This window comes from Lepidochelys kempii, chromosome 2 (genome assembly GCF_965140265.1).
Source record: "Lepidochelys kempii isolate rLepKem1 chromosome 2, rLepKem1.hap2, whole genome shotgun sequence".
Classification (NCBI taxonomy): domain Eukaryota; kingdom Metazoa; phylum Chordata; order Testudines; family Cheloniidae; genus Lepidochelys; species Lepidochelys kempii.
The window spans coordinates 135,239,529-135,265,950 of NC_133257.1; the positions used below are offsets into that span (position 1 = coordinate 135,239,529).

Sequence of the window (26,422 nt, forward strand, 5' to 3'; positions counted from 1 at the left end):
CCCCGTTATTAATCTTTTTCTGGGATGAAAATTGACTGTTTATTCCTATTCTTTGTTTTCTGTCCTAGTCAATTTCTGATCCATGACAGTACTTACTGTCTCTTGAAAGTGAGAGAAAAGTAGTCTCTTGTAAAGTACTTTTTGAAAGTTCAAATAAATGTCAGCTGCTTCTCTTTTGTCCACTATTTTATTGACACATTTAAAGAATGGTAAGAGCATGTCAGATATGGTAAGATGTCCTTTCAGAGCAAAGGACAGTGAGATGATGATCAAGCGCACTTTACACTGATTTTACATCAAAGTAACTGCACTGACTTCAGAGATACTACTCCTGATTTACAGAGTGATAACTTAGAAGAATAAGGCCCAGTTCATTTCTTGGGCCTTCAAGTTGCAAGTCCAGAGGAAAGAGTGAGATTTACAACATAGTTTTGGTGTTTTGCTTCTGTTCATCTGTCTATTGCCTAATGTTCAGTACCTGTTGCTACAGTTGAGAAACGTTTGTAAAAACAATTTCCATGCGTTCCTCTTTAAAGAATGCCTGCAAAAGGATGGATAGGTCCATCAATGGCTATTAGCCAAGATGGTCAGAGATGCAACCCCATGTTCAGAGCAACCCTAAACCTTTAACTGCCAGAAGCTGGCAGGGGAAGACAGGGATAGATCGTTCCAACTACCCTGTTCAGAACACTTCCTTTGAAGCTTGGGTATAGGGCACTGTCAGAGACATGACAGTGGGTTAGATAGACTGTTGGTCTGACCCAATATGGCAGCTCTTATGTATATATCTCAGTGATTATACCATATCTCACAAAGCTGAATACCAAGTTATTTTACCACTTAAATGTGCAATAGAGTTATTTCCATGTCAAATTAATTGATGCTTAAAGATGTTTTGACTGCATCACCTTAGACATGAATGTCTGTGACGTATATATGTGTAATATGACTCAGATATTTGAGACACTGAATGTAAATGCACAGTACTCTTTGTTCACAACTAACACCAAACAAATTTTGACTATCAAAAGCAAAGTTATATTGTTGTCACCAGCTCTTGCAAGAGAAAAAGCCATGACTGGTGTTGGCAGGCAACATCTTTTCAGTGCACCTTAAAGTATTTATTTGGAGGCCATATTGTGACTAGCCCTGCTCAGGTGCAAACAGGCATGGGATGGGGAGGGGGCAGGAAGAATATAAGAAACTTCCTTTTTTAGGCTTTATATAAAGACCAGTTGCAGTTTTTGCACTCCTGAGTTCAAGTAATAGGTGGGGTTAGTTCCTCTAGCCCCCATCCTCAAAAGCAGTGTTTTCCCCAGGAATTGAAATGGGTGGGGTGTTCAAATTTACGAAGGGGGGCAGGGCCGATACGCATGAAGATGGGCTGTATGGCACCATAGTAAAAACTGAAAAATGTTTCATGACCATTTTATTAGATTTTAAAATCATCACACAAATTAAAGTTGGCTACTCAAGCCTTCTATGAAGCACTACAACTACAGCCTTCTTGGTTTCTTGTTATAATTTTGCACAACTCTGTTAATGAACTTCTTGAATGCAATGTATTCATCTTTGGTGGCTTCTTGTGTGTCTGGTACTTCCATTCCTTCAACTGATATGCTCATTAGTTCATTCACATGATCAGACAGGAGGCGACTTCTTTCAAAACACAAAATTCTATTCAATGATGAAAAAGAATGCTCAGCTGTAGCTGTTGTGACTGGAAGTAGCAAGAGATGAATTCCTACTTCTTTCAACCTAGGAAACATAGCATAAAGATCGGGTCAAGCCACTAGTGATGATAAAAAATAAGTTGAAGTCAAATCTTCATTCATTCGTCGTATGATATGCCATTCTGTGTTCAAATTCTCTATTCTGTCCTGAGCACATGGCAGCCACATTGCCGGTAGTGCCTCACTCCACTCAACTGTCGGTGTTTTATAAGACAGGGATCTGTAAAAGCTACGTAGAGGTTGAGTAGAATCTAGAAGTCGCTGCTGTAGATTTTTAAGAAATCAAGTCTGTGTACTTTTTCAGTTGTCTTAACACACACTTCTTGTCCTCTTCACTTAAGGATTCAATATAAATGCCTTCATCAGTCAACTTCTGGACTGAAGTCTTTGCTTCTTCCAGTACTTTTTCAATGGATAGCTCTCTGATTGATCCAAATGTAGCTTCTATTGCTGGACAAAGATCTGCTACTGTTGTAGCAGATGCCTGAATGGCATTGTTTAATGACCCAAGTGGTTTCAACAGTAGACTTACAAGAGAGAGAATGGCAATAGTCTTCTCTGAACGTAGTAGCAAAAGTAATCCACCAGCCTCACTACTTTGATCCATCCCATCTTGGTAGATACTTTCCAAAGCCAGTAATAATGGCTGCAGTAATTTTAAGACAACAGCCAAGGATCACTCATGAGAAAGCCAGAGGGTTTTCCCAGGTTGGACTAATTTGAACTTCAGCTCCAGTGTATCTTCTATATTTTCCAAGATAGTCAGTCTTTTTGGACTCTTGCGGAAAAAAGAATATAATGAAGACATAAATTTATAGCTTTTTAAATGTCTTTTGAAGAGTCTGCAGCTCCTACAAGCACTAGTTGGAGTAGATGGCCTCTGCAGCGTGTATTGGAGAGACTAGGGTTACACTTTTCTCTGAGCAAAGCTTGTGCTCCACCATATCTTCCAGAGAAGTTTGCAGCTCCATCAAATGCACAAGCAATCATCTGTTTGGGGTCCCATTGACAAGCATTTAACTCTTCTAAGATGTGGGTTGTCACAGATGCAGCCAATCTGTCTTCTATAACTTGATCTAGAAATGCATCTACTGGCCTACCACTGACATAAAGATTAATGTACACAATGACTTAATACTTGATGACCATTTGCATTGGTGCATTCATCAGCCATGTATGCAAATTTTTTGAATGTGGTGAGAGAGTTCTTCACTTTTTCACCACATGCATCTAGCCAGTCAGTTGAGTTTCTTGCAGAAAGATAGTGAGCATTTGCTGGTCTTGTTCGGAACCAGTGTTCAACTTCAGGATGAAGAAGTGACAATGCACTTAACATTGGCCTCCAGTTTGTAGTGTGTGGCATCTCTTGCTTAAATGAAAAGTATGATGACACAGCTATGTTTGTTCTCATGAACTGTGTTGTGTCTCCAACATTCTTAACAGCCTCATTAAAACTCACTTGTGTTGTCCTTGGTCAGTGGAGACTTTCAGAGGTGCTTTCACATGAGTTCATCTCCCAGGTGGGGAGCAAGAAGGCACCTTGCTCATTCCTCCAGCTGCTCACTGTTTGCTCTGGCCACTGTTGTTTGTTGTGCCACCGTTCACTCCATCGCTCTGTTGCCAATGGCCCTGCGCCATCACCTTCTGCTGTCACCTGCCACTGTGACCTCTGAGAGTTGGTCTCTTGAGGTTCCACCCAGCTCTCAGCAATTTTAGCTGAGCTCTCAGTGGGGGAACCTTGCTGCTAGTGCAGACTGGGCCATCTCTTCCACAAAACACTGTTCCACAGCAGGTCTAAGCACTTAGACCTGATTATCAGTGATTTCAGCTGTAGTGATCACTTAACAAAACAAAGACTATCTATGGAGCCTAATCAGCTCTGTCTTTAAACAGTGGAGAGGGGCAGGTCTAATAGTATTTGTGACTCAGGCAGACCATCAAGCACCTGTCCCCACCCTCTCTCTCTATGCCCTCAATCAGCACAGGCTAAGTACATTTCTACTGGCCTTTACTCATACAATAAGAACAACAACATTTCTTTACCTCCCGCATTCAAGTGATTTGTAACCCAGCCGCAGCCAAAATCTATCACTTGGGCAACACAGCTCTGTTTGCTGGATATCTAGGTAGATGAGGTGTGAATGTAAATACAATCTGGTCCTGAAGCCTTTCCCCCCAGCTAATCACTAGCTGTCAGGGAGAGCTCATTTAGACTTTGCGTATAAATCATTATTTGAAATTATTAGGTTGGCCAACAATCATTGAAATGAATGCACTGACATTGTCATAAAAACAACAGCTGTATAAGGAAGCTAGTCTATGTTCATGCTTTTCAAATCTATTATACTTTTTCAGATACACATATTTTATCATACACTGTATATGCTTTTAAAGTGTGTATTAATGTTTCAATTTCAATTCAAATTTCCAAACAATCACAAAATTGGCAACACTGCATGTAACTAGTTCACAAAACTGGGGGTGGGTGGGTGTTGGGGAAATTCAGGGGGGGTAAACACCCTCATGGGGGCGGGTGTAGGGAAATCCCTGCCCAAAAGGGTGGGACCCTGGCCTCAAACCCTCTACATCAGCCACCTGAACAGGCCTGCTACAGAAGGGAATGCATATTGTATCACCTTTAGGAGATTAGCAGTGGCATACTCCCCCTGTGAGCTCTACAGTGTGCTCCAGAGAATGCTGGGAGGTTTCTATCCTTGAGGTAAGATGCCTCCTGGATGTTCTGCTGAGGTGGTGTAGCTCTGCATTACCTTCAACTTAGGGCTGTGCCTATGAGGCATATTTAAGCCATTCATCTTTAGACTGCACATATATTCCATTTCTGTTTGGAAAGCCAACTTCCCCCCCCGAGTCTTTAAGTGTATTGGATTCACAGGGTCCTCAGCTGCTGTAATCAGCTACATTTACTTTAACATAATGATGCTAATTCACACCATTTGCAGATCTGGCCCATGTTTTTAAAATGACAAATTTAAACTATCCAGCATTAACTGAGTCACAACTTAGAGAAGGAAAGTGATATGGTTTTCACTTAACACAATATAGTATGTTTTCCTTACACACTTGTAACGGCTTTTGTAGCCTTCCATTTCATTACCTGTTGCCTATCTTCAAAGACAATGATTATAGATCTCTAGACAGCTAGTTAAATAATACTAGATATAGGCAGGTCCTATCCTATCTCATTTTTGGGCCCATAAGGTATACTCCAAAGTTCATTATAAAGGAACACAAAGAGACACCTCTCCCCCACCCCGTCCCCAACAACCAAACAGACTATAAATCGCCAAAACCTCAGTTTCACTGTGGAGATGGTTTATTGTGTGTGTTATGTTGTATTCCACATATAACTTTTGTTCTCACTCAGTGAATTTTTTAGGTTATTTTTGAACCTTACATATTGCACAAACAAGTGGACTTTTACAAGCTTCAACATAACAGAGGAAGGAATAAATACACTGATCAGAAAGACTAATTAGTTATCCAATCAGAGAATGTGAGGCTGATACATAGGTGCAACCCAGAAGATAAAAGATGTTTTTTCAGAAAAATCTCTCTTCTCTTATTAGAGGTGTAGACATAGTTGAATCAACCTAATTCTTTAATTAGATAATTAGAACTTCTGAGCTATAGAATTCAATTTCTGAAAAGTCTGAACTTTTCAAAAGAATTTGCAAATTCTGCACTATTTCTCCTTATGGAAGAATAAAAGACATATGCCATCCCCATATGCCCCCCTGCAACCAGATGTGGCACTGCAGGTACACCCTGTCTGAAGTGAGCTGTAGCTCACGAAAGCTTATGCTCAAATAAATTGGTTAGTCTCTAAGGTGCCACAAGTACTCCTTTTCTTTTTGCGGATTCAGACTAACACGACTGCTACTCTGAAACCTTAATTTCTCCAGTTTAGGTTATCAATAAATTCAGCAAGGCTTTTATGTATCAAACAGCACACCTTCACCTGCCCACCTTTCTGAGAGTCTCATTTGTTAAAAGGAAAGATCAACAGGAGCACAAGAGAGAGCTTCACCAAGGCTTCTTAGCAGGGAGACAAACTCCCTCTGAGTTTCAGTCCCACGTCCAGGCTCTTTGCCCACAAGGTACTGAACCTCGATTCCTTCCCTGGAGCCAGGACCAACCTGCCGGCTGTAGCTCTTCTCTAGGTAGCATGCAGCTCCTTGCAAGGTACACCTACTGCAGCTATCTAGGAAAGCCCTCTCTAAGATGTTTTCTTAGGATCCTCCTCTTTCTGGGAGTACCTCTTTAACTGCATTCTGATAGCCTTTTATCAGGTCAGGTGCGCATTAGCCAATCAGATGCCAATCAGCCACCTAGGCAGTTAATTACTTACAGGTGAGCGGAGATGGGCTCATTCTTTGAATTAAGCCTTTCACTGGCAGACTGGACCCTAACTCCTCTTAAAGGGGCCAGATATTTTGAAAAATAACCAGACTACTTAAATAGAGGAACAGTGCATCTGGGGTCAGAGTTAGAGATATGACTTGCCACTGATACACGAGTAAAACTCCCATATAATTCAAAGAGAGTTCTACATGAGGCTAAGGCCTTTAGTGAATAAGCAAAGCAAAATATCTAAGCGGATCTTCAAAAACATTAACATAAATGTAGGGGGAAATGTGATTTGTTTTCAAAGGAAAGCAGGAAGAATGGTATAGTACAAGCTCCATGTGGATTAGTGTAACAGTGTCTCTGATGAATATAAGGAACCCAATTCCCCAATGCCTTTTACTTTGTGTAGTCTTATATACCTGGCTAAGTGGATGTAAAATGCTACCAAATCAGAATTCTGCACTTGCACGTTGTTTTCTCTATAAGGGCTATATCTACAATGAGTTATTAGCCAAAGTGAAGTAGCTGCATGAGTGCAGTCTAGTAGTGTAGACTCTGTGCACACATGTAAATTGTGGAATGCACGGGCACAACTTACCCAACAGCCCTCTCCCATGGTTTCTAACATGGATTGGAATGCTCTTATTCAAAGATTTTGACATGGCAAATATTTTTCTGCCTAAACCAAAAATTAGAGTTAAAATAGTTAGCAGATAGGTTTAATAAGGTTCAGAGACTATAAACAATTTTATATACAGTTAATATACAGAGTTACATTTAAAGATGATTTCTTGTCAATAAATATTTATTTTTCAGGGTGTTTTTCCTCTACCTTCTTCACATATGTCTATATTGAAAAAAGCGTCTTTAAAATTTTTGATTTACTGACTGTACATTCCCTAATTAGAAAGATCATTTTAGCGGAGTGCTTTGTAAGTTAAAAAAATCTAGAGATAAAGGGAACAATTTATATTCACGTTTCATAACTCCTTCTTTAGACAAATTACCGAATTAAGGAAATGAGAAATATTGGTTGCAAATAATAGTTTAAATTAGAATTACATTTTTCATTTCAATAACTAAATGAATTTGATTTTGAATGTTAAATCAGTTTATAAAATGCTTTGTGCAGCCTCTCAACATTAACTTCCATTAAAAGATTGAGAAATAGCAATAATCACACTGACAAAACTTGCTGATGGTAAGTAATTCATGTGCTATTGCAATCACTTAATCTTTTAACAGCATGCAACATGGTGTGTAGTAAAGAGCTATAAATAATCATAGCCAGAGACAAAGCTTAAATAGTTTTTGATTCCATAAAATGAGTCTTGTTCTTACAACAAAAAGTTTTTTAGCTAGTGGCTGCCTAAAAGAAGGGTCTTAGTCATATGAAATTACTATAACTATCTATTTCAGATAAGTTTAAGAAAAACTAACTTTAATGCTAGTTGTGCTTTGTGATTGGTGGAAATAGACTTTCTGTAGTGCATATTTATGAAATCTCATTTCTGTGAGAATGTATTCTAGTGTGTCATAACAAAGAATGCCGATGCAGAAGGGTCATCTTTGGATTAAAGTCCAGGGGTCGGCAACCTTTCAGAAGTGGTGTGCTGAGTCTTCATTTAGTCTCTCTAATTTAAGGTTTTGCTTGCCAGTAATACGTTTTAACGTTTTTAGAAGGTCTCTTTCTATAAGTCTATAATATATAACTACACTATTGTTGTATGTAAAGTAAATAAGGTTTTAAAAATATTTAAGAAGCTTCCTTTAAAATTAAATTAAAATGCAGAGCTGCCTGGACCGGTGGCCAGGACCCGGGCAGTGTGAGTGCCACTGACAATCAGCTCATGTGCCGCCTTTGGCATGCGTGCCATAGGTTGCCTACCCCTGGCAAAAACTAACTAAAACAAGTATTTTTGCTACAAGAAGTTACTATACCTACTTCTAAATACTATCAGTTCACAATAACTGGCTACTAACTAAAAGCTGACATATAAACAGAATCACTGAAGATCTTATGTCTGGTTAAAAGCTTTCATTTGGAGATTTTTGGGGTCCTTTCACAATTTTGGCTGAAGTATTCAAAAAATTTTACAATGCAGGGAAATACAAAATTTGGTCCCCACACTACAAACTTTTCACACATGCAACTCACAAAACAGAATCTCTATGTACAGAGCTTTCAAAATTAGACTCTGTATGAGAGAAGTTAGTATTTACAGCTTGTGCACTTCTGTAATGCAAAGCTTTCGATTTGGTGGGCAGGATCGTATACTGGATTGTATCCAGTTCTATAGTGGATTTTGCAGGATCTTGCAAGGACAATGAAGTGCCAGCCTGGACTCAATAAGTATCTATTCATTAAAAAAAATGCCCATTTTAAAATTCAAGAGGGAAATTTCTCAGATAGAACATGACAAATTGGTAAAGGCAGTTTCTTCAACTGGGCTGATGGAAAATTATAAAATGCTATTGTATTAGAGTGTAAAAATGAGTACAGTGATATTACGATCAGTTTTCTAGCCAAATCATCCATCTGTCCAACAGGGGGAGACAACATTGGCATTTAAAAAAAATGCAGGATTTTTTAGTTGCAGATAGACATCTGTCTATCTAATTAATTATATTTCTAAGGTAGCTATCAGTGTATCATCTAAGCACTGAGTTGTGAGTCTATCACACTTTTGAAATGGATGAACAGCATCCCCACTTATGCCCCCCATCCTTAAGCTAGCACATTAAGAATACAGTGTAGCTGCAGCAGCATGAGTGGTGGGAGGGGCTAGCTGCCCTGAGTATGTATCCACGCAAGACCATAGGCAAGTACTTGGGGCAGCTAACTCCTCCCACTCACATTACCCCAACTATACTATTTTTAACAAGCTAGGTAGATCAGAACTAGCACAGGTATGTCTCTCCTCAAACTGGAAATCACATCCCCAGCTCAAAGTTTAGACATACCCAAACAGTAGCTACATTAAACATTAAGTAGCTACTTCCTGCATCCAAACTCTTGAACAACAGTTAGTCTGCTGATACTAAGATTTAAATAAAAATCTCAGCTAGCAACAGAGAATTTAAAAATTATGCATTCCCTATTCTTCCTTTTCCAGGATAGGTTGTCCATTTGCTTACTATTTCGCTAAACGTGACTTTCCTAACACATCGTCATTTCCAATGTCAAAAAGGAATTGTGCCTACAGACAAATATTTGTTTAGATTAACTCCTAGTACACTTAGGATAGATTGCTGTGAAGCTACAGGGCTAGATCACAATCTGGTATAAATCAGCAAATTATGACAATGGATCTGAGGATCTGGTCATAATCCAGTCTCCTGAGAGTCAGCTAATTCTCTTCAGTACCCTAATTTCCACAGGCCTACTGAATGGAAGCCAATCCATTCTTGAATTATGTCTACCTTCATTACCACACTAAACCATATATGGAGAACTTGAGCCATTTTTAATTCAAATAATATATTCATTTATCTTTTAAATGCTAAATACATGCTCAGTGAAATATTGCAGGGAAATTCTAAAGTATTTCTAATGTGAACAGTTTTCATTTTTAAAAGTATTAAAATGCAGCAAAATGCTTCAGTTGAATGAATTACAAAAATGGTTAAGCATAGTTCCTAATGTGTTTTTGGTAGATCTACAAGGTTTTATACGCATCTACATTTTCATTTCAGTAATTACACTGAGAAGTGGCTTTTCTTTAAAGCTTGTGTAAAAATAGATTACTAGAAACAATGGCACAAAGTAATACATATATGATTTTGGTCCAATAAGTTTAACTCCTAATGACTTCAATGGATATTACATTGGTGTAACTAAAAATAGAGTTACACCAGTTTTAGAATTCTTAGATGGGAGACAAAAAGTCTAAATAGAATGTCAAAATTTTATGTTGATTTCTTTTGACTTTTACCATAGTGTCCCTTAAATGCAAGTTGTCCTCCCTTATAGCCTTATGTACAAAAACAACCCCTAGGTAGATAACAGTTTTTGTTAAGTTACACAGTATAATATGTACAATTCTTCCCTGGCCCCCAACATCCACATAATTGTCAATGAAAAAATATTGTGCAGAAGATAGTTAAATATCCTTTTTTGTTCTTACATATTACACTGGCCTTCTACACAAATTATTGCAGAAACCAGTGTTGCTGTAACATGCTCCCAACCATTTCATATGCAGAATGGGTAGAGATTTAAATATCTTCATGCACTGCCAAATAGTATGTGCACGTTAGTCACTGTGGTCTAGGTCTGCAAACGGACTTGGGCATTGCAACACTGAAACACCTAACACTTAGACATCCTGCTGCCCAATGAAATTCTCAGTTAAATGTCCAGGCATCATATACAATACATGGGGAAGAGTTGGGTACCCAAGAAAGGCAACTGAACAGAGATCCACCTAAGCTAGCCCACAGGAAATGCTGTGGAGAGGGACAGAACTTAAACCCTGCACCTCAAAGGCACTTCCCTCCACTTAAGATTCACAGCAATGTTACCTCTCTTGGAATTAGGTAACGAAGCCAGTGTCAGTCATTTCTAACAACACAAAACCCAAAGACCGTGACATATAATTGGCCCCCCTACAAGCATGACAGGATTCTGAATTCACCGGGCCTTTGGTCTTCCATCTCCAAGCAGCCAAAGGTACAATTCTGGTTGTGGGAGACTAAACCCTCCAACTGAATCTGTAGAAGTCCACCCCTTCCAGGGCTATCAAAGGTCAAAAGGCAAACCAAACACAAATGAACTAACACAAGGTCATGGCAGGACAGTTCCTTCAGACAGCTGCAGATAGGCCATAACCCAGTTTGTTACTTGCAGGCAAGTCTCTAGTAATAGTCCCAAAATACTGGTTCAGACTCAGGTTCTCCATTGTCTTGACAAGGGCTTCAGAATGTTACCCATGCAGCTCCTGCCTTCAGCTAGGCACTTTAGGGCTGAAGAGCAAAGGTATGTTTCCCTCTCAGATCTCCCATTAGCTAAGCTTCTGCCTTTTTATCTTTTCTCCAGGCCGGGAATGCCTTACAGGTGTGGTGGGGCAGGGCTGCTTGAGGCCAGAGAAGTTCGTTAACCCTTACCTTGTTGGTATGGGGTTTATGCACCCCCATCACAGACCCCCCCCCCACTCCATGACATCTGATAGCCTAGTGATTAGGGTACTCATCTGCGATGTAGGAGATCTGTTTTCAAATCCCTGGGATGTAGGAGATCTGTTTTCAAATCCCTGTTCTGCCTGAATTGGAGAAGGAACTTGAACTCAGTTCTTGTATCCTCCAGATGAGTGCTTTAACTTCTGGATTACAGAATAATTTTCATTCTCTTTCTGGCCCAATTAATATTTCATTAGTTATACAAAGTGGAACTACTTCAACAGGAGAGATTGAAAGAGGACTATGCAGAATAGTTGGGTGGTTAGTGCACTCACCTGGGCGACATGGGTCTAAGTCCCTGCTCCAAATCAAGCAGTGACCTGTTGAATTCTGGGTCTCCCACATCCCAGGTGAGTAATCTTACCACAGGGCTGATGGAGATAATGGGACTTGTTCTCTCTAATCCCCAACTGTCTTTGATGGGGTAGGCATGCTAAGAATATGGCGACCAGATCAGCTCGTGTAGGTGTAATAGGCAAGGGAATATCTAGTTTGTGAATCTCAGCAGGGATTAGACATGAGCTGGAATGCAAGCAGCTCAGCGGCATCAGGACTTAGGTGGTATTGCACATGCCCACCAGCAGAAATTCCAGCAACTAGGGAACTTTACTGGTAGAAACTTAGGTCCCTAAGACCTGTCCAAGGATTTGTATCTCACACCAACATTTCTGCTTTCAATAGCAAAGAGTAGATAAAGGGGTACCAGCCATCCTGGAAATGAAGGTGGCCAATTATCAAATGATATTGGCAAAATACAATTTACTTACTTATGAAAAGCAGTTGTCCCTGGCCCTTTCCCAGTTATGAATGTCATCCTTAATCCAAATGGGAACCATTGATGTAGTCCCGCAATAATTCAGGGAGAGGATTAGAGTCCTGTAATCTTTGTCCCAAACCAAACACTTGCATTCCCTCTCCACTCCAGAGTGAAACCTTTAATGATGATATCTTTAAAAAAAATTATAACAGACAATTAATTTTCTTTTAAATTAAACATAACAAAACCCAAAACCCAAGTCAAGTTCATATGACCATAAGTTTATTTAAAAAGGAACCTCAAACTTGCCAAATTGCACTATGAAGGTTTTATTTATCAGCTTATCACTAACTTTTTCCACATATTTTAAACAATTTAATATTTATTCTTAACAATTATATGTCTCATGAAAATTAATTTTTATTACATTTAAGAGTGTTGTTTTGATTCCCAATATTTAGCACAAAGTTATTCTGGTTCTCTCACTTTGGTAAATGTGAGAAGAGAAAAACACAAATGTCTGTAACTGATAGCATTACAGAGCAGAAAACTGCCAAAGGTGCTATATGGCTGTAGCTGAGAAGTATGAAATAATTTTGCTATTGAATACATCACCCTAATAAAATCCAAATATAGTTCTACAGATTTTAAATACTGATAAAATGTATTGTATATGTATAGTTCCTTAATTGTAGGAAAACAAACTATTCCTTCATAATATGCTACTTGAGCCTGGATTTCCATTAGGCCATCTTCTGAAAATCCATCCTCTTGCTATAAGGTTTATTTTAAACAATTGTTGCCTGTGAAGTTTATTACGTGGACTCCCATTCTGTATGAAGCTCACTAAGGTACACAGTCTTTCGTGGGTCTGTGACGTAAGGCTTTGATATTGTCTTTCCCACAGTGTCTTGATGCTACTTGTTATATAGATGTGAAAGGCAAGCTGCATTTCCCGATGCTGAATATTTTTGTCTAATGTATTCATAGTAGGATTGAAATAAATGTAAATCTTCCAAAGTACATTTCTAGATGGTGATATGGGCAACAACATTAAAAAAACCTTAACATAACCAGTTTCTATACTACTAGTCTGTCTTTTTTTCCTTCATAAATTGTAGTGTCAAGAATATTAGCAAAGATCTATGAAGATTTGTATGAATATTAAAATGATTTCTGGTTTCAGGAGAAAACTGGAGTTGAATGTAAGTCTTCAAAAAGTAATATTTTATCTTACACTACTTTGTTTCTCTTCTAGTGGCAAAGCATTACAATAACACTGGTTGAGAAAGTGCAGATGATTGCTGTAATCCTAGGATCTCTGTTCTTAGTAGCAAGTGTGACTTGGCTTCTATGGTCAGCCTTCAGCCCCTATGCAGTATGGCAAAGAAAGGACATCCTTTTTCAAATCTGCTATGGAATGTATGGTTTTATGGATCTAGTGTGCATAGGTAAGCTCAAAACATTAATCAGTACAGATTGTGGTTTAAGAGTGTAACTATGGATCAAACTTCCTCAGCTTTTCAATTCTCTACTTATTTATTCTTAGCTGACATCCTTAGCAAACACTTGACTTTTACAAAAGTAGAGACACTGTGAGAGAGGAACCAAACAAAAACTTAAGCCTAAGACTGATCAAATCACTTTCCCTAAATGTTAAATCCCAGAATCACAATCAATTTTGCCTACTTTGAAATTTAAAAGGATGGTAAAGTGTAGGAGGGTCAATAGGTCAAATTATAACAAAGATTTTATGAAAAGGACTAATGAGAGTTCTGTTCTCTCAACTCTTCCTTTGTTGCTAATCAGAGTTAGTTATTTACATCAAGGATAGAATAGGTCCCTAGAATAGGTCCCAAGGATTTTCTTGTAGATCTACATAGCTAGAACTACACTCAACAGAGTTGTGTGACACACTACGCTAGAAATAGAGAATAATGGATAAGCTGCACTGCTGCAGTGAGATGAAGGAATTAATTCCAGAGTTCTGGTGACATCCTAACAGATAAAAAACACTATATAAGTGCTAAGTATTTTAATTTATTAATTATACTATGAAACCAGAGCTCAAGTGGTTTATATTGCCATCAGAACTCTTAAAAAGTGAAGATGCAACTTTCTGAAAGCTTTTGTGTGTGTGTGTGTGTGTGTGCACTTCCTTTAACATATTGATCCCAAAATGTCTAAATAAAAACTTTTAAATAGTTAGTAAAGCATCTATGAGCTTAATGTGAAAGAGGTCACACTAAAATAAAAATAAAGAGATTTTAGTCACTCTTAGAGTAAGTAAGGCATAGTAATTTGAACTAAGGTTTCCAGAATTTTTATATCAATAATATGATGAAATGCTGTATAATGCTTTTCATTAAAAACAAAATCTCAAAATCCTTTTCAAATGTTGCTAACAACTCAGTTTTATATATGGGGAAGCTCAGGGAAAGAGTGATGACTTGAATACATAGTAAGCCAATGGCAGAGTCAGAAACAGAACTTGGAATTCCTGACTCAGAGTCTTCTGCTCTACATGAAACCACATTGCCTCTTATTATATCATGTATACATTATCATACAGTTCAGTTGATAACATAGTTATTTGAAACTAATTGTGTTAATTTAATTTTTTCACCGGTTTAATTTGTTACAAAAAATCAAACTCTTATCAGTTCAAAATTTATTGCTTATTATCTGTAGACAGATAAAAATACATTAGTGTATTTATCTATAGAACTAAATGTATCAGTGGAACAGGGTTGTGGATGTACTAATGAGGAAATTCAATTCTAAGAAAGGACTGCTAAGAGTTATAAAGTAGTCACTGGAATGTCCAATGTGAATTTTCACATCAAGATTTAAAACAATATACAGTAGTGATACTTGGAAACTTGCCAGAGGCCTTAGATCTAAATATATGCATATAACTACAGTCTTATAATTAATACTAATAGCATTAATTAGCATCTCTAGCTACATTTTTGTAACTATAGTTTCCTTACTTGAACATTAACTTTTAATTAATGGTAACAAGCTTAGTATGTAGGGGGGTTTTTTAAACAATTATGTTACCTAATAACTTTGAGTTACTAAACTTGTGTCTGGGAATTAAGAAATAACTGATTAGCTGTTTTGGTAATTGTGCAGCATTTCTATACTTCTCATCAGCTCAGACCATTCAAGTTCAATATATTTTCAAGTAATCTTCTGCAGCCTATTGTATTTTAAACACGTGTATCCAAGATCACTCCTACATTTTTAAAACATCTATTAACATCTCCAACTTTACTCTGTGTTAGAGGTGTCTGTTACTGTAACTTCTATAGGATAAAGGAGTAATCTGAGTAGTTGTTTCAACTGAAAATATTTGAATTAAATTCCTTGGAATGCAAGTGTTGTTTAGGTTTCTGAATGATCTAAAAAAGCCACAAGACAATCTGGTGACAAATATAACTTTCCAACAGCAGTTCAGTGGGCAATGATTTTATTACATTAGAAAGTTTTTGTCTTACTCTTTAATTCTTACCCACTACCTCTAAAATATGTAAAAGGACTAACAAGTAGATGTATGCTATACTCTGTTCCTCACACACTATGACCTGTGTAGTGTTGATGCAGCCAACAGAAGTGTTATGAAGCACAAGTCTAAAAGTTAAAGTTAAGTGCCCCACCCCTTTATTTGTGATCATCCATTATTTTGTCATGTCTCAATGAGACCCTACTCCTGCAATAAACTCCCTGTGGATGGGTCCCTGCACCCATGCAAAGCCTCACTTATTTCAGTGGGGGTTTGCATAGGCACAAGGATGTGCTCATGGATAGTTAATTTCAGGGTCAGGGCCTGAGTTGTAAACTCCATGACTAAAGACCTATTCCAGTTGTCTAAAGCAGTGGTCTCCAAAGTGGGGTGCGCGCGACGATCGAGTGGGGGGGCGCAGCAGGAGGAGCACCGCCGGGGCAAAAGGGCTGCGCGGGAGTAGGAGCACTGCCGGAGGGGAAAAAGAAAAAGAAAAAAAGGGGGCGGCCCTGAGTCCTCCGGCCCGCTTCTCTCCGGCCTGCTTTGAAGGGGAAAGTGCCGCTTCTTTCCGGCTGCTGGCTGCGCAGCTGCTCCTGCTCCTCCTGAGTCCTCCGGCCCGTGCTCTCAGGGTCGCATTCCGAAAGGGGCTTTAGAGCTGCAGGCCAGGGCCCCGGGGCCCCCTTAGCCCAGGGCCCTAAAGCCCCTGCGTTCCGGGTGGCCCTGCCTGCCAGGGGTTGGGGGGCAGCTCCCCGAATTGCGGCTCCCAGAATCGTGGCCATGGGGGTGGTGCTGTGCTTCGCAGAGCCACCTGCACACCCTCTGCACCAAACAGGAGCTGCCCCAGGTAAGTGCTCTGCACCTCCTGCCTGCCCCAGCCCTGAGCCTCCTCCCCTCATTCCTCCTCCGCACCCTCACCCTGAGCGCCCTCCCACACCCTAACTCCCTCCCAGACCCCGCACCCCACCCTGAGCGCTCGCTGTATCATAAAGTGTTAAACCAAGATTTTCAAAAATAATAAAGCATATTCAATCACATTGCTCTCACTAAAAATATTATTATATTTTTATTATTAATAATATTTTTAGTGAGAGCAAAAAGGGTTTTTGTATTGTTAATAAATAATTTTTTTAAAAAAATATTTCATCTTTATCTCATCGTTTTTTAATTTCGATTTTTGTGTATGTTTTATAATTTCCACAATATATTAAATGTACAGTAGTACATGTATATAATTTATACATAAATAAATATACATATATTGGGGGTGCTTGCTCAAAAAATTTTTACTGATAGGGGTGCGCTATCAAAAAAGTTTGGAGATCACTGGTCTAAAGTCATGCACATCTATGGCTCTGCATAAACAATAAAATGTTTTCAGCCACCTGAGAAATGTAAATATCTGTACTGCTTGAAGTATTATTGTTTTTATAATTTTGAAATGAAGTTCAATAATTGGCTAGTAGAACTGCACAGTTATATTAAAAACCTGCACATTTAGAAACTTTAACAGATTATTTTTAGTATTTTTCCATTAAATCTGATCTCATTGCATCAATCCACACTCCTATCCAGTAAGTAATATTAAAAAATATCTCATACATTTTAAACTGCCAGCCTTGTCATTCATTTGTACCAAGAGAAAACTGTCAAAGCTTACAGCTCACAAGTATGCCACCTACTAAATAACTTATGTGGATTCTCTGATCAGTTCCATTTGCAGCCTATCCAGTTTTACAGGAAGTCCACTTTTGTAACATTTAACAAAGAATAAAGACTTTAACAAAGACTATTCTTACTCTCTATTCACGGAACAGAGTTCTAGCAACATCAATTTAACTTAAACATTTTAATATATAGGTTAAATTTGTGTCCATTGTTCTCTTCATCCTCTTCTGATCTTCCCCAGGAATTCTGGGTCCCTCCTTACAGTACCCCCTTCTAGTCACTTCAGTGTCAAATATGGCAATTCTCTATGCAATTCTGCATCTGAACTGGGTATGAAGTTCTTACAGGAAAACTTCCAGATCATGCAAGATTTGCAGAGAAGTCTTTCACATTTGACCTAAATGGAACTGTGACCAGTCAAAGCTGTACACTTTGATATTGCCAGAGATTAGTCCCTCCCTGTTGGGATTATGAGAAAGAGAGGGAGAGAGAGAGAAAGAGCACAAAGAGTTTACATTAAAGGAATTTAGGATTCAAAACTTTAAGGATTCCTTGAGGAATAGTACATTAGCTTCCTGCTCTTCCATTGCTTGGACCTGGCTGCTCTCCTTCATCACATTGCCTCCACATAGTCACACTATTGGAGAAGAATGACTAAGAATGTGGTAATGGAACCTTTTTGAAGTAGTAAGTTGTCAGTTAGTGTGTGTACAATTCCCCTACTTCAACATTCTATAGACCAATGGTATAAATAACCTCCCCCACTAACTGTACTGCAGTATCTTTCTATTCACCAGCTCTTTTTCCTTCATGTTAGACAAATCTAGTTACAAGTGGTTTTTGAAATAGTTGTATTGTTAAAGTTAGATTTATTTATATTTCATGTTAATTGTTTGATCAATTCACACATTTTTGTGGGCCCATCGAAACAATAGTTTTAAGGGGTTTTCCTTTTGTCCTGTGATGGTCCCTATTTGAGGCAATTTATTCCATAGGGAAGAGCACTTAGCTAAAAGTTGTCACGCCTGCAAGGCCAACTCAAAAAGGGCCCAAAAGGACTAAGACTTTGCTCCAGAACCTGCTCCTCCAAGAGGCATGATTCTGGGAGACCTTCTTCTGGAAGATGTCCTCAGGCATGAGTAGCATGGCAACTAGAGCTGGACAAAATATTTCAGATGAAATGTTTTACAGCAAAAAGATGCAGATTTAGTGATGCTGAAATATTTCATGTTTTTGTGTCAATTTTGCTGAATTCTTTAAGTAAAAAAAGACTTTAAAACTCTGAAAAAAATCATTTCAACATTTTTAAAGTGCATGTTTAGCTTTTTGATTCAAAAGTACTTTCAAAATTTGCATTAAGTTTATTTTAAAAAATCAAAGCATTTAGAAATGATCAAAATCAAAATGAAACATTTTGTTCAAGCAGAAATGAATTGTAGTCTTTTGATTTGCCAAACATTTTGGAAAGTTTTGGTTTTGGTTTGACCCAAAATGATTTTTTGAGGGATGGGGAGGAGTAGGGGAAGAGGTAATTGCTAGTGAACTGAAAAATCCATTGATCATACAGTTTTTGTGTCGACAAAGCCAGTTTTGGTGCTGTAGCCTGATGCCAAATCTCAGACTGAAAAGGACTGTCTTTGTAAAGGTGTTTGCAAGGGCTTTTGAAATTTGTTCCACTGGCTCAGGATCCAGATTCTTTGTATGGAGGCAAGGAAAGATCTTCTTACAGTGGTACTATTTCTGAAAGACATCACAATAAGAAGAAAAGGTGGTCCTACTGTTGGATCTGGCCAGACCCCACTGCAGTCAAAGTTTGCTTAAATCTTAGAGATCCTGAGGATACGGTTTTCTTGGATCCTGCCAGGTCAGATCCATCTGGCCAAAACTCCAGGAAGTCAATCCTCCAGGACTCCCCTAGAAAGTGTCCTGCAAAGAAGCTGAAGGCACCAATGGGGATCCCTTGGCCCCCTTCACCTAAGTCCCTGGGATCAGTAGTTGTGCCAGATGTAGAGTCAAACTCAGTGTTAGGGGAGGAAATGGTGGGAAACTGTTCAGAGGTTGCCCCTTCTATCTCATCTACTGTTGCCAGATCTGTTTTATTGCAAGTCTTGTAGTATTTAGTGTTTTATTTAAACCAACAGCTCCTTGAGACAAGTGAGTATATGAGAATATCTGCTTTTATTTAAAAAAGTCTTTAGCCCTTATGATTTCAGAGAAAAGTTTGTAAATGTAATGTAAGTGCACCCTAATGGTTTAAAAACAAGAAGGCAAATGAAGAGACCCAACAGAGTTGCAGGCCCTTAAAATAATTTAAATTACAGTACCATCTAAAGGCCTAATCAAGGATTATGGCCCAATTATGTTCATACAGTGCCAAGGATGTACTAAAGAGAGAGTCCTTGCTGTAAAGAGCTATGGCCTACAGATCTTATACTGTACAACATAAAGATATGATTGTATGTAGGAATCACTTCAAATTTCTGGTAAGAATTGTGTTGGATTTCGATCTCAGTCAGTTTATATCACTATTTGTCTTCACCTCACCAGAATGTCTTGAGCTTTGGAAGGAAAAGATGTACACCCTATATATCCACAGAGCTACTACTTGGACAGGACTAAGCAATTTAGAAAGTCAAAGAGATCATCTGTGGCCTTTGTAGAAAGTTAAACCATCTCAGGTCAAAAACTAAGCGGATATGACGATACAACCAGTCATTATGAATGCGCTGAAGCTCAGGATTCACTCAACTTAGGAGGATGGCAGCTTCAATATCATATATCCACGGTGTTCCCTTACCTGAAGTCTTTATGGCTGCTACAGGAAGTCACAAATCACTCTTTCCTAAAATGGCATCAAGGGCAGAAACTGGCTTTGAGAGGGCAGTGGTTCAAGTCATTGTTTAGCTAGCGGGACTTCCAGCTGTCCTCAGGGAATCAGTACTGAATAGTCTCCTACAGTGCGGTCCTGGGGACGTAGTGTCAGAAGGAGAAACCACAACTCTTTGTTCTAAAACATATTCCCTCCATAGAGCAACACAGACCTTTTCTTCTGCTTTGGATCCCAAGTACAATAGGGCTTCTGGAGGTAAAGGGGAATTGAAGGATAGTTAGAGGGTACCAGTTATTTGTGTCCTCCATTTATGAATGTTGGTATAAAGAGAATAGTGTGAGCTCTCAAAAGCCAGCTACTATTCTCAAATATTTTTGTAGCTCCCTGGCTAAACGCACAACTCCTACAATTAGACTCTATGAAAACAATACATACAGAAATCCGCTATTGTTAACACCTTCTCTCTCCCTTCCTGGTATCCTACACTCTAAGTGCATGTTTTTCACTAAGAAGATGACAGAAAAAGGCTCTGAATCTTGAGTGCCAGGATTTTCCACTTGTCCTTTTCCCTTACACTTTTGATGCTTGACACCATCTATTCAATTATACTTCTAATGACTGGCTACACAGTAACAGCTCTACGATTTTACTACTGGGAAACAACTTAGCTTTTTCTTTATTAAATCCAGTGAAATGCATACTTCCTAATGATTCAGGCAAGCAATAAGCACTGAGATCTGGCTATCTTACAAAGCAATCAATTGCATTTTCTATCCATCTGTTTATGTCCTGGATCATCTCTTGATGAAAAAGCATCCATCCATGAACTAATCCATCTGTGGTGGTTTTCAGTCATTGTATTGTACAGATAATTTTTCATATGGACAAGAGTGGAAAAGGAATATTTCCTAGAAGCTATAGTCACAAACAGAGTAGCAACTAATCTTCGAAACATTTTAATATTGATGAAAAATAGAGTTACATTAAGCAAGTATTTCAGTAATGAAATTTGGTATCTTTTCCTTGCCAGTAATTCCTTCACTGATGATAATCAGAATCCTGATCATTATCAGGTAACTATGGCAATAAGTGGCTAACTTCATGTTCATTATAGTTCAATTTCCTAATACACAGGCAGCAGGTTTAACATGAAACAATTTTATTGCAAGCTCAAAATATGTCATTTAGCTACATGAAAAAACAGCCATAGTTGAGAGGAGCAGTGAACATCTAGCTGGCTTTGTTGATATTGACAAAATGGGGCATTAACCATTTTAGGACATCACATCCCATTTGTTTTTTTTTCCTTACAGAAAATTTGAAAAAGAAAAAACTCATGGTAGCACACTACAAGTTTCCCTTTTCAAAACCAAAAAAATCCTAGTTGGACCCAACCAAATTTTCAATTGAAATATAGTGCTAGCAACCTTTAAAAAATCCATCTCTCAAAACAAAAATACCTTAGTTTTCTCTATTAAGATTTGTTAGTGCTTATTAAAAATTGCTAAAGTTTTCTATTTTTTGGTTTTCATTTAAAAAGAAAAGGGAAAACTAAGGTTTCTCTCTCATAATTATTTCTTTTCAGTCACTGGTGTTACTCATTGGAGATGACTTAGCTGAAACCTCCAGATCTATTTTCACTTGAGTGTTTAATCTTTGATGAACTACTATTCTGATAGGCTATGATCCTACAAACAGAATCCAGCCAATGATCCCAGCAATAAGCATTATTAGTAAAGGCCCGATGCTGTAAACACTTAAACACATGCTTAGCTTTGAACATATGAATAATTCCACTGAAGTCAATGGAACAAGTCATATACTGACAATTAAGCATATATGTAAATAATTGCTGGATGGGAGCCTAAGAGTAAGTCAGTCTATACAGGAAATCAAATGAGCCATGTTTCCGTTGAGAGATACTTAAAAAGATTCTTTGGATCTCTGCAAATCTCAAGAATGAGTCCCTGTTCTCTGGCCTTGTGAGATTTAAACAGAAAGAATAAAGTCCACCACTCCAAAGCCTGCTTGCGAAGTAACAGTTAATGTTGACATCTCAGTTATTTTCCTGAGACAATTTTCAGAGTTAATGCCACACTGAAGTAATAGGGGGAATTCATACTTATTACAACTGTTGTTTCAGGCTGTGTCAGGCTATAGGTTCACAGAGAAGAACTAAGAATGTGGAGGATGCTCTTAAATCTGTTTGAGTGCCTTATACCAGTTTAGATAAGCCACTCAAACTAATTTAAGAATATCCACAGAAGGAGGTTGCGCTAATTTGTATGAAGACAAAGTCTCTAGTAAAAATCCCGAATATAGAAGCACTTAAACTAAACTTAAATCAGTGTAGCAAGGGTTAACTCAGTTTCAGTTGGTAATTTACTAATGCAATGGAATGATTGATTTTTATGTCAATTTAGTTAAATCAATGCACTTTTCTAGTATAGACAAGGCCTCAGATAACATTGGTAATGTTCAGTTCACATACAGAAGGTTTCCTTAATAACCATAAAGGCTAGAAACTTTCATTTAAAAATTTAGATTCTCATTACACTGATGATAAGGAGGAGGGGTAAAATTATGATGTACACTCTGAGTGGACCTAAAGTTTACCTCAAATAGTTTAGATAAATTATTGGCTGATTATATAAGTCCTCTGTATCTTTTATGGACAGTTATTTGTATTATTAAAGTTAAGATACTCACAGGAATCCTCATCTTAATTTGATAGGCACCTGCCAGTTGCAATGTGATAAATGTGGTTAAGTTTACATCTTTATTCATTCCCTCTTAAAATGGAGTCCAAGATTATTGTATAGTAACTAATCATTCTTTCCTTAAATTTCAGGACTAATTGTACATGAAGGTGCATCAGTTTACAGAGTGTTTAAGCGCTGGAGGGCTGTTAATCTTCACTGGGATGTATTAAATTATGATAAAGCTACAGACATAGAAGAGAGCAATCGAGGAGCGTCTTCACCGGGTAGGACATTGTGGTTACCACTAACTGCATTTAGAAACAGAAATTTAATTCATCCAACACAGCTAACCTCTCCAAGATTTCAGTGTGGCTATGTATTGCTGCATCTGTTCAATCGAATGAGACCTCATGAGGATTCATCAGAAGATAACAGTTCTGGAGAGGTTGTGATGAGAGTGACCTCAGTGTAAAGATAACGCTCGCTGTGCTACATAAATAAGGATAATGTGCCCTGGACTTTACAATACTCCAGAATGTAGTTGCAGTGAATGGTGATACCATAGCACTTCTAAAAATATTTACAACTTTTAAAACATTTAATGCTTTTTATATGATCAGTTGACTTGCAAATACATTTTTTCTGAAAAAGTTGTTGCTTGCTTTTTTATAGTCTGGTATATTACATAGTTTGGTCAATTTGTACTTGAAATTTATAAAAATATAATTTAACTCTCATTGCCTTGAATAACAAGGAAACCAATCTTTTAAGCCAAAAATATCTCTCATAGCGGTAAGTGTATTTTTTCAATCTATATAGTTTTTCAAATGCATAAGTTGAGGAAAATAATGACTGGTATCTCTGTGATTTAACTCTAGGTATACGGTAAGTGCGTCATTTAATATATTAACTATATAGCGGTTCAGTCACATTTCAGAAAGATGATATATAGGGGCTTGTAGAAGATGGACTCACTGTTCACGCGCCCCCTTTGTCTCTGAGCATAGCATAGCAGGCTCTCCTCATCTAGTGTCCTCTGCCACAGCCAGTGCAGCCCTGGAGCAGTCTGTTTCTTCGTGTGATGTAACCTTCTAGCCAGGTGATTTATAGTCCTATTCTTCTGGGGTAAGAAAGCAAGTCCAACAGCCTCATGCTGAGTTTGTGGTCCAAATCCAGACATACTAGTCCTTTTACCCATGACCTCCAGGGTCCTGGCTCTGTTTTTGGAGGGCCTGTAGGGGAATACAGGCTCTCTCTCTCCTTTGGGTTTTAGCCCAGGAACCCTATAGTGAGCATGCAAGATCTGTTTATTCAGATCTTCCCATCCCCTGCTTCCCCCAGGCTTCTTCCTACCTCAACCTATCAGCATGCCTTTTCTACAGCCCCTTCCTGGGCCCACTGTGTACCTGTATTCCTCTCAGGCACTACAATGTCTCAGACATCACTGTTTCTTCAGAGTTGTGGCTCACAGGAGTCTTCTCTGGAGTTCTCCAAAAAACCTGAAACCAAAGTATAAACTTAAACTACTTCCACCTTTCCTTGGCTTGAACTTTAGTCCTTCACCAGTGTACCTCACATACTCTACTCCTCAGCTGAACACAAAACACCCCCTGTGTCTGCCTCCCTGGAATCATAGCTCCTGTGGTGGGTCTCAAAGTGGAGCTAACTCCCTTCCTGTGGATTTTCCCAGTTCTCCTATCTCTTAACTTCTATCAGACCAACCTCAGAGAGAAGGAACTCCCAAACTCCTGTCTTTTGGGTCTCCTTAATATGACTGGGAAAAGGTACTAACATATTTGCAATTGCACAGTGGGTTTTTTGAGGAGTAAACTATATGTCCTATGAAATGTCATTAGTACTCAAAGGGAAGCTAATAGATCAGCCTGCTGAAATGCTATGAATGAATGTGATGCTTTCATCCTGAAAGCACTCACATACTATGATGATGGGCAACTTATAAACATCTGCAGCTTGTAATTCCTCTTCTTTTTACATATATAAAAGTCACCAAACAATTTTAATGTCATTTGTAATCATTAACTGAATAAGTCATCTAGTCTATCTCCCCCATCCCCTGTGCTGAAGCCTAGACCATCCCTGACAGATATTTGTCTAACCTGTTCTTAAAAACCTCCAAAGACAGGGATTCCACAACCCTACACCATTCAGTTTTCCCAGTTTTGTACATGCCAGTTGAGAGGTATCTAATGGAAAAATCTGAATAAAAAAATGTGTAATGTCTCCTAAAGCACATTTTCAATGGTTCTCTCACAATTTACTAAAAAGTAAACAAAAAATTGTAAAGAAATATTTCTTGGTGAGATTAAACCTTATTCAGTCATATTTGAGTCAACAAGTTAAGAGAGATGAGCAGGTAACACACTATCCTTTTAGATTTTTTTAAAATTCTATTATGCATATAACTCAATATATTAAATTTTCTTTTAAGAATTGACTGACATTGCAATGTTATGGATTTTCCACAAAAGAGCATAAGAGTCCTTATAGGGAGATGGTTCCTTGGTGCCCTTGCGCAAGCTAAGAAAGGGGACTGAAAAACCCCAGAATAGAAATTAAATGGGAGAGAGAGAAGATTCTATTGAACATGATATAGTTTCTGAAATTTGTATATACTTAAAACAAGTTTGTTATGAAATCACATTTAAAAGGCCAACTTTTGTACCGTGAACTGTATTATGGCTGTTTTCACTGCATCGCTGAATAAGATATATCCATCATACAACGTTTAGAGCTTGAGTCATCAGGTTTTACACCAATATAATTTATTTGAAACCAATGGAGTTATAGCTGCATAAAACTGGAGAAACACAGTGGTAAATCAGGCCCAATATAATCACAGCTCTGCATTGCACACATGCACAGAGTTTTATTAAAGCATCTAGTGATATATCCCTAGCAAACCCATTCTGTGCTCTAAGGATATATGAAGAACAAGTCTCCATTGCCTCATGCTTCATGTAATAATTTTCACCTGTGCCTAGTGGACCTGAGATACAACCACTGATTTCATTAGAATTACATTGGCGTAAAACTGGAGTGCCATAGTGGTGAAATAAACTCAGTAAATACAAAATTGGTGTTCAAAGGGCATGGTAGCATTTGATAGGTGTAAGTGACTACACCTGCACAGGGCAATGGAGAATCAAATCCATGATCTCCAACCAATATAATGGAAATCTTGTATGCTTCAGGATATACAATATATTCTGCATTCTCCTTTCATCTCATTTGAACATCCTCTAGTGATGAAAGGCAAGTTTGGTTTTTAGGATAGGCAAAATGGCCTAGATAAAATAAAAATGTCCCATTGAAACTTATACCAACCCTTTCAGAGGGTCAAACAAAATCTTTGCGGCCTTAAAAACCAATATTCCATGAGGAAAGCTGTTCTTGTATTTTTGGCCTATATATAGGTGATCTTGTGAAAGAGCCTATACTCAGGAGATTTGCAGACCCAAGAAGTTTAGTTATGCTTTCCATACAAGCTTTTCATTTTTCAGGACATACAATATTAAGAGCATGTGATATTCTAAATTCTGTTTAAGTTCTGGGCACCGCATTATCAGAAAACAGGAATAAAAATTATTAGGATGTTGGATGGATTGACTTAGAAGGAAAAATTGAAAACTCAAGCAGCCAAGGCTAAGAAATAACAAGCTA

At 38.2% G+C, this 26,422-nt stretch overlaps 1 protein-coding gene across 1 annotated transcript in view; it reads left to right on the plus strand.

Moving 5' to 3' along the window:
* Positions 1 to 23,369, plus strand: part of MARCHF11 (membrane associated ring-CH-type finger 11) — a 44,605-nt gene extending 21,236 nt beyond the window's left edge. Inside the window, exons 3-4 of the mRNA XM_073329639.1 lie at positions 13,295 to 13,487; positions 22,891 to 23,369. Coding sequence (XP_073185740.1) covers positions 13,295 to 13,487; positions 22,891 to 23,213 — 516 coding nt within the window. The 3' untranslated portion in view covers positions 23,214 to 23,369. The remainder of the gene's footprint in view (positions 1 to 13,294; positions 13,488 to 22,890) is intronic.
* Positions 23,370 to 26,422: the final 3,053 nt, after the last annotated feature.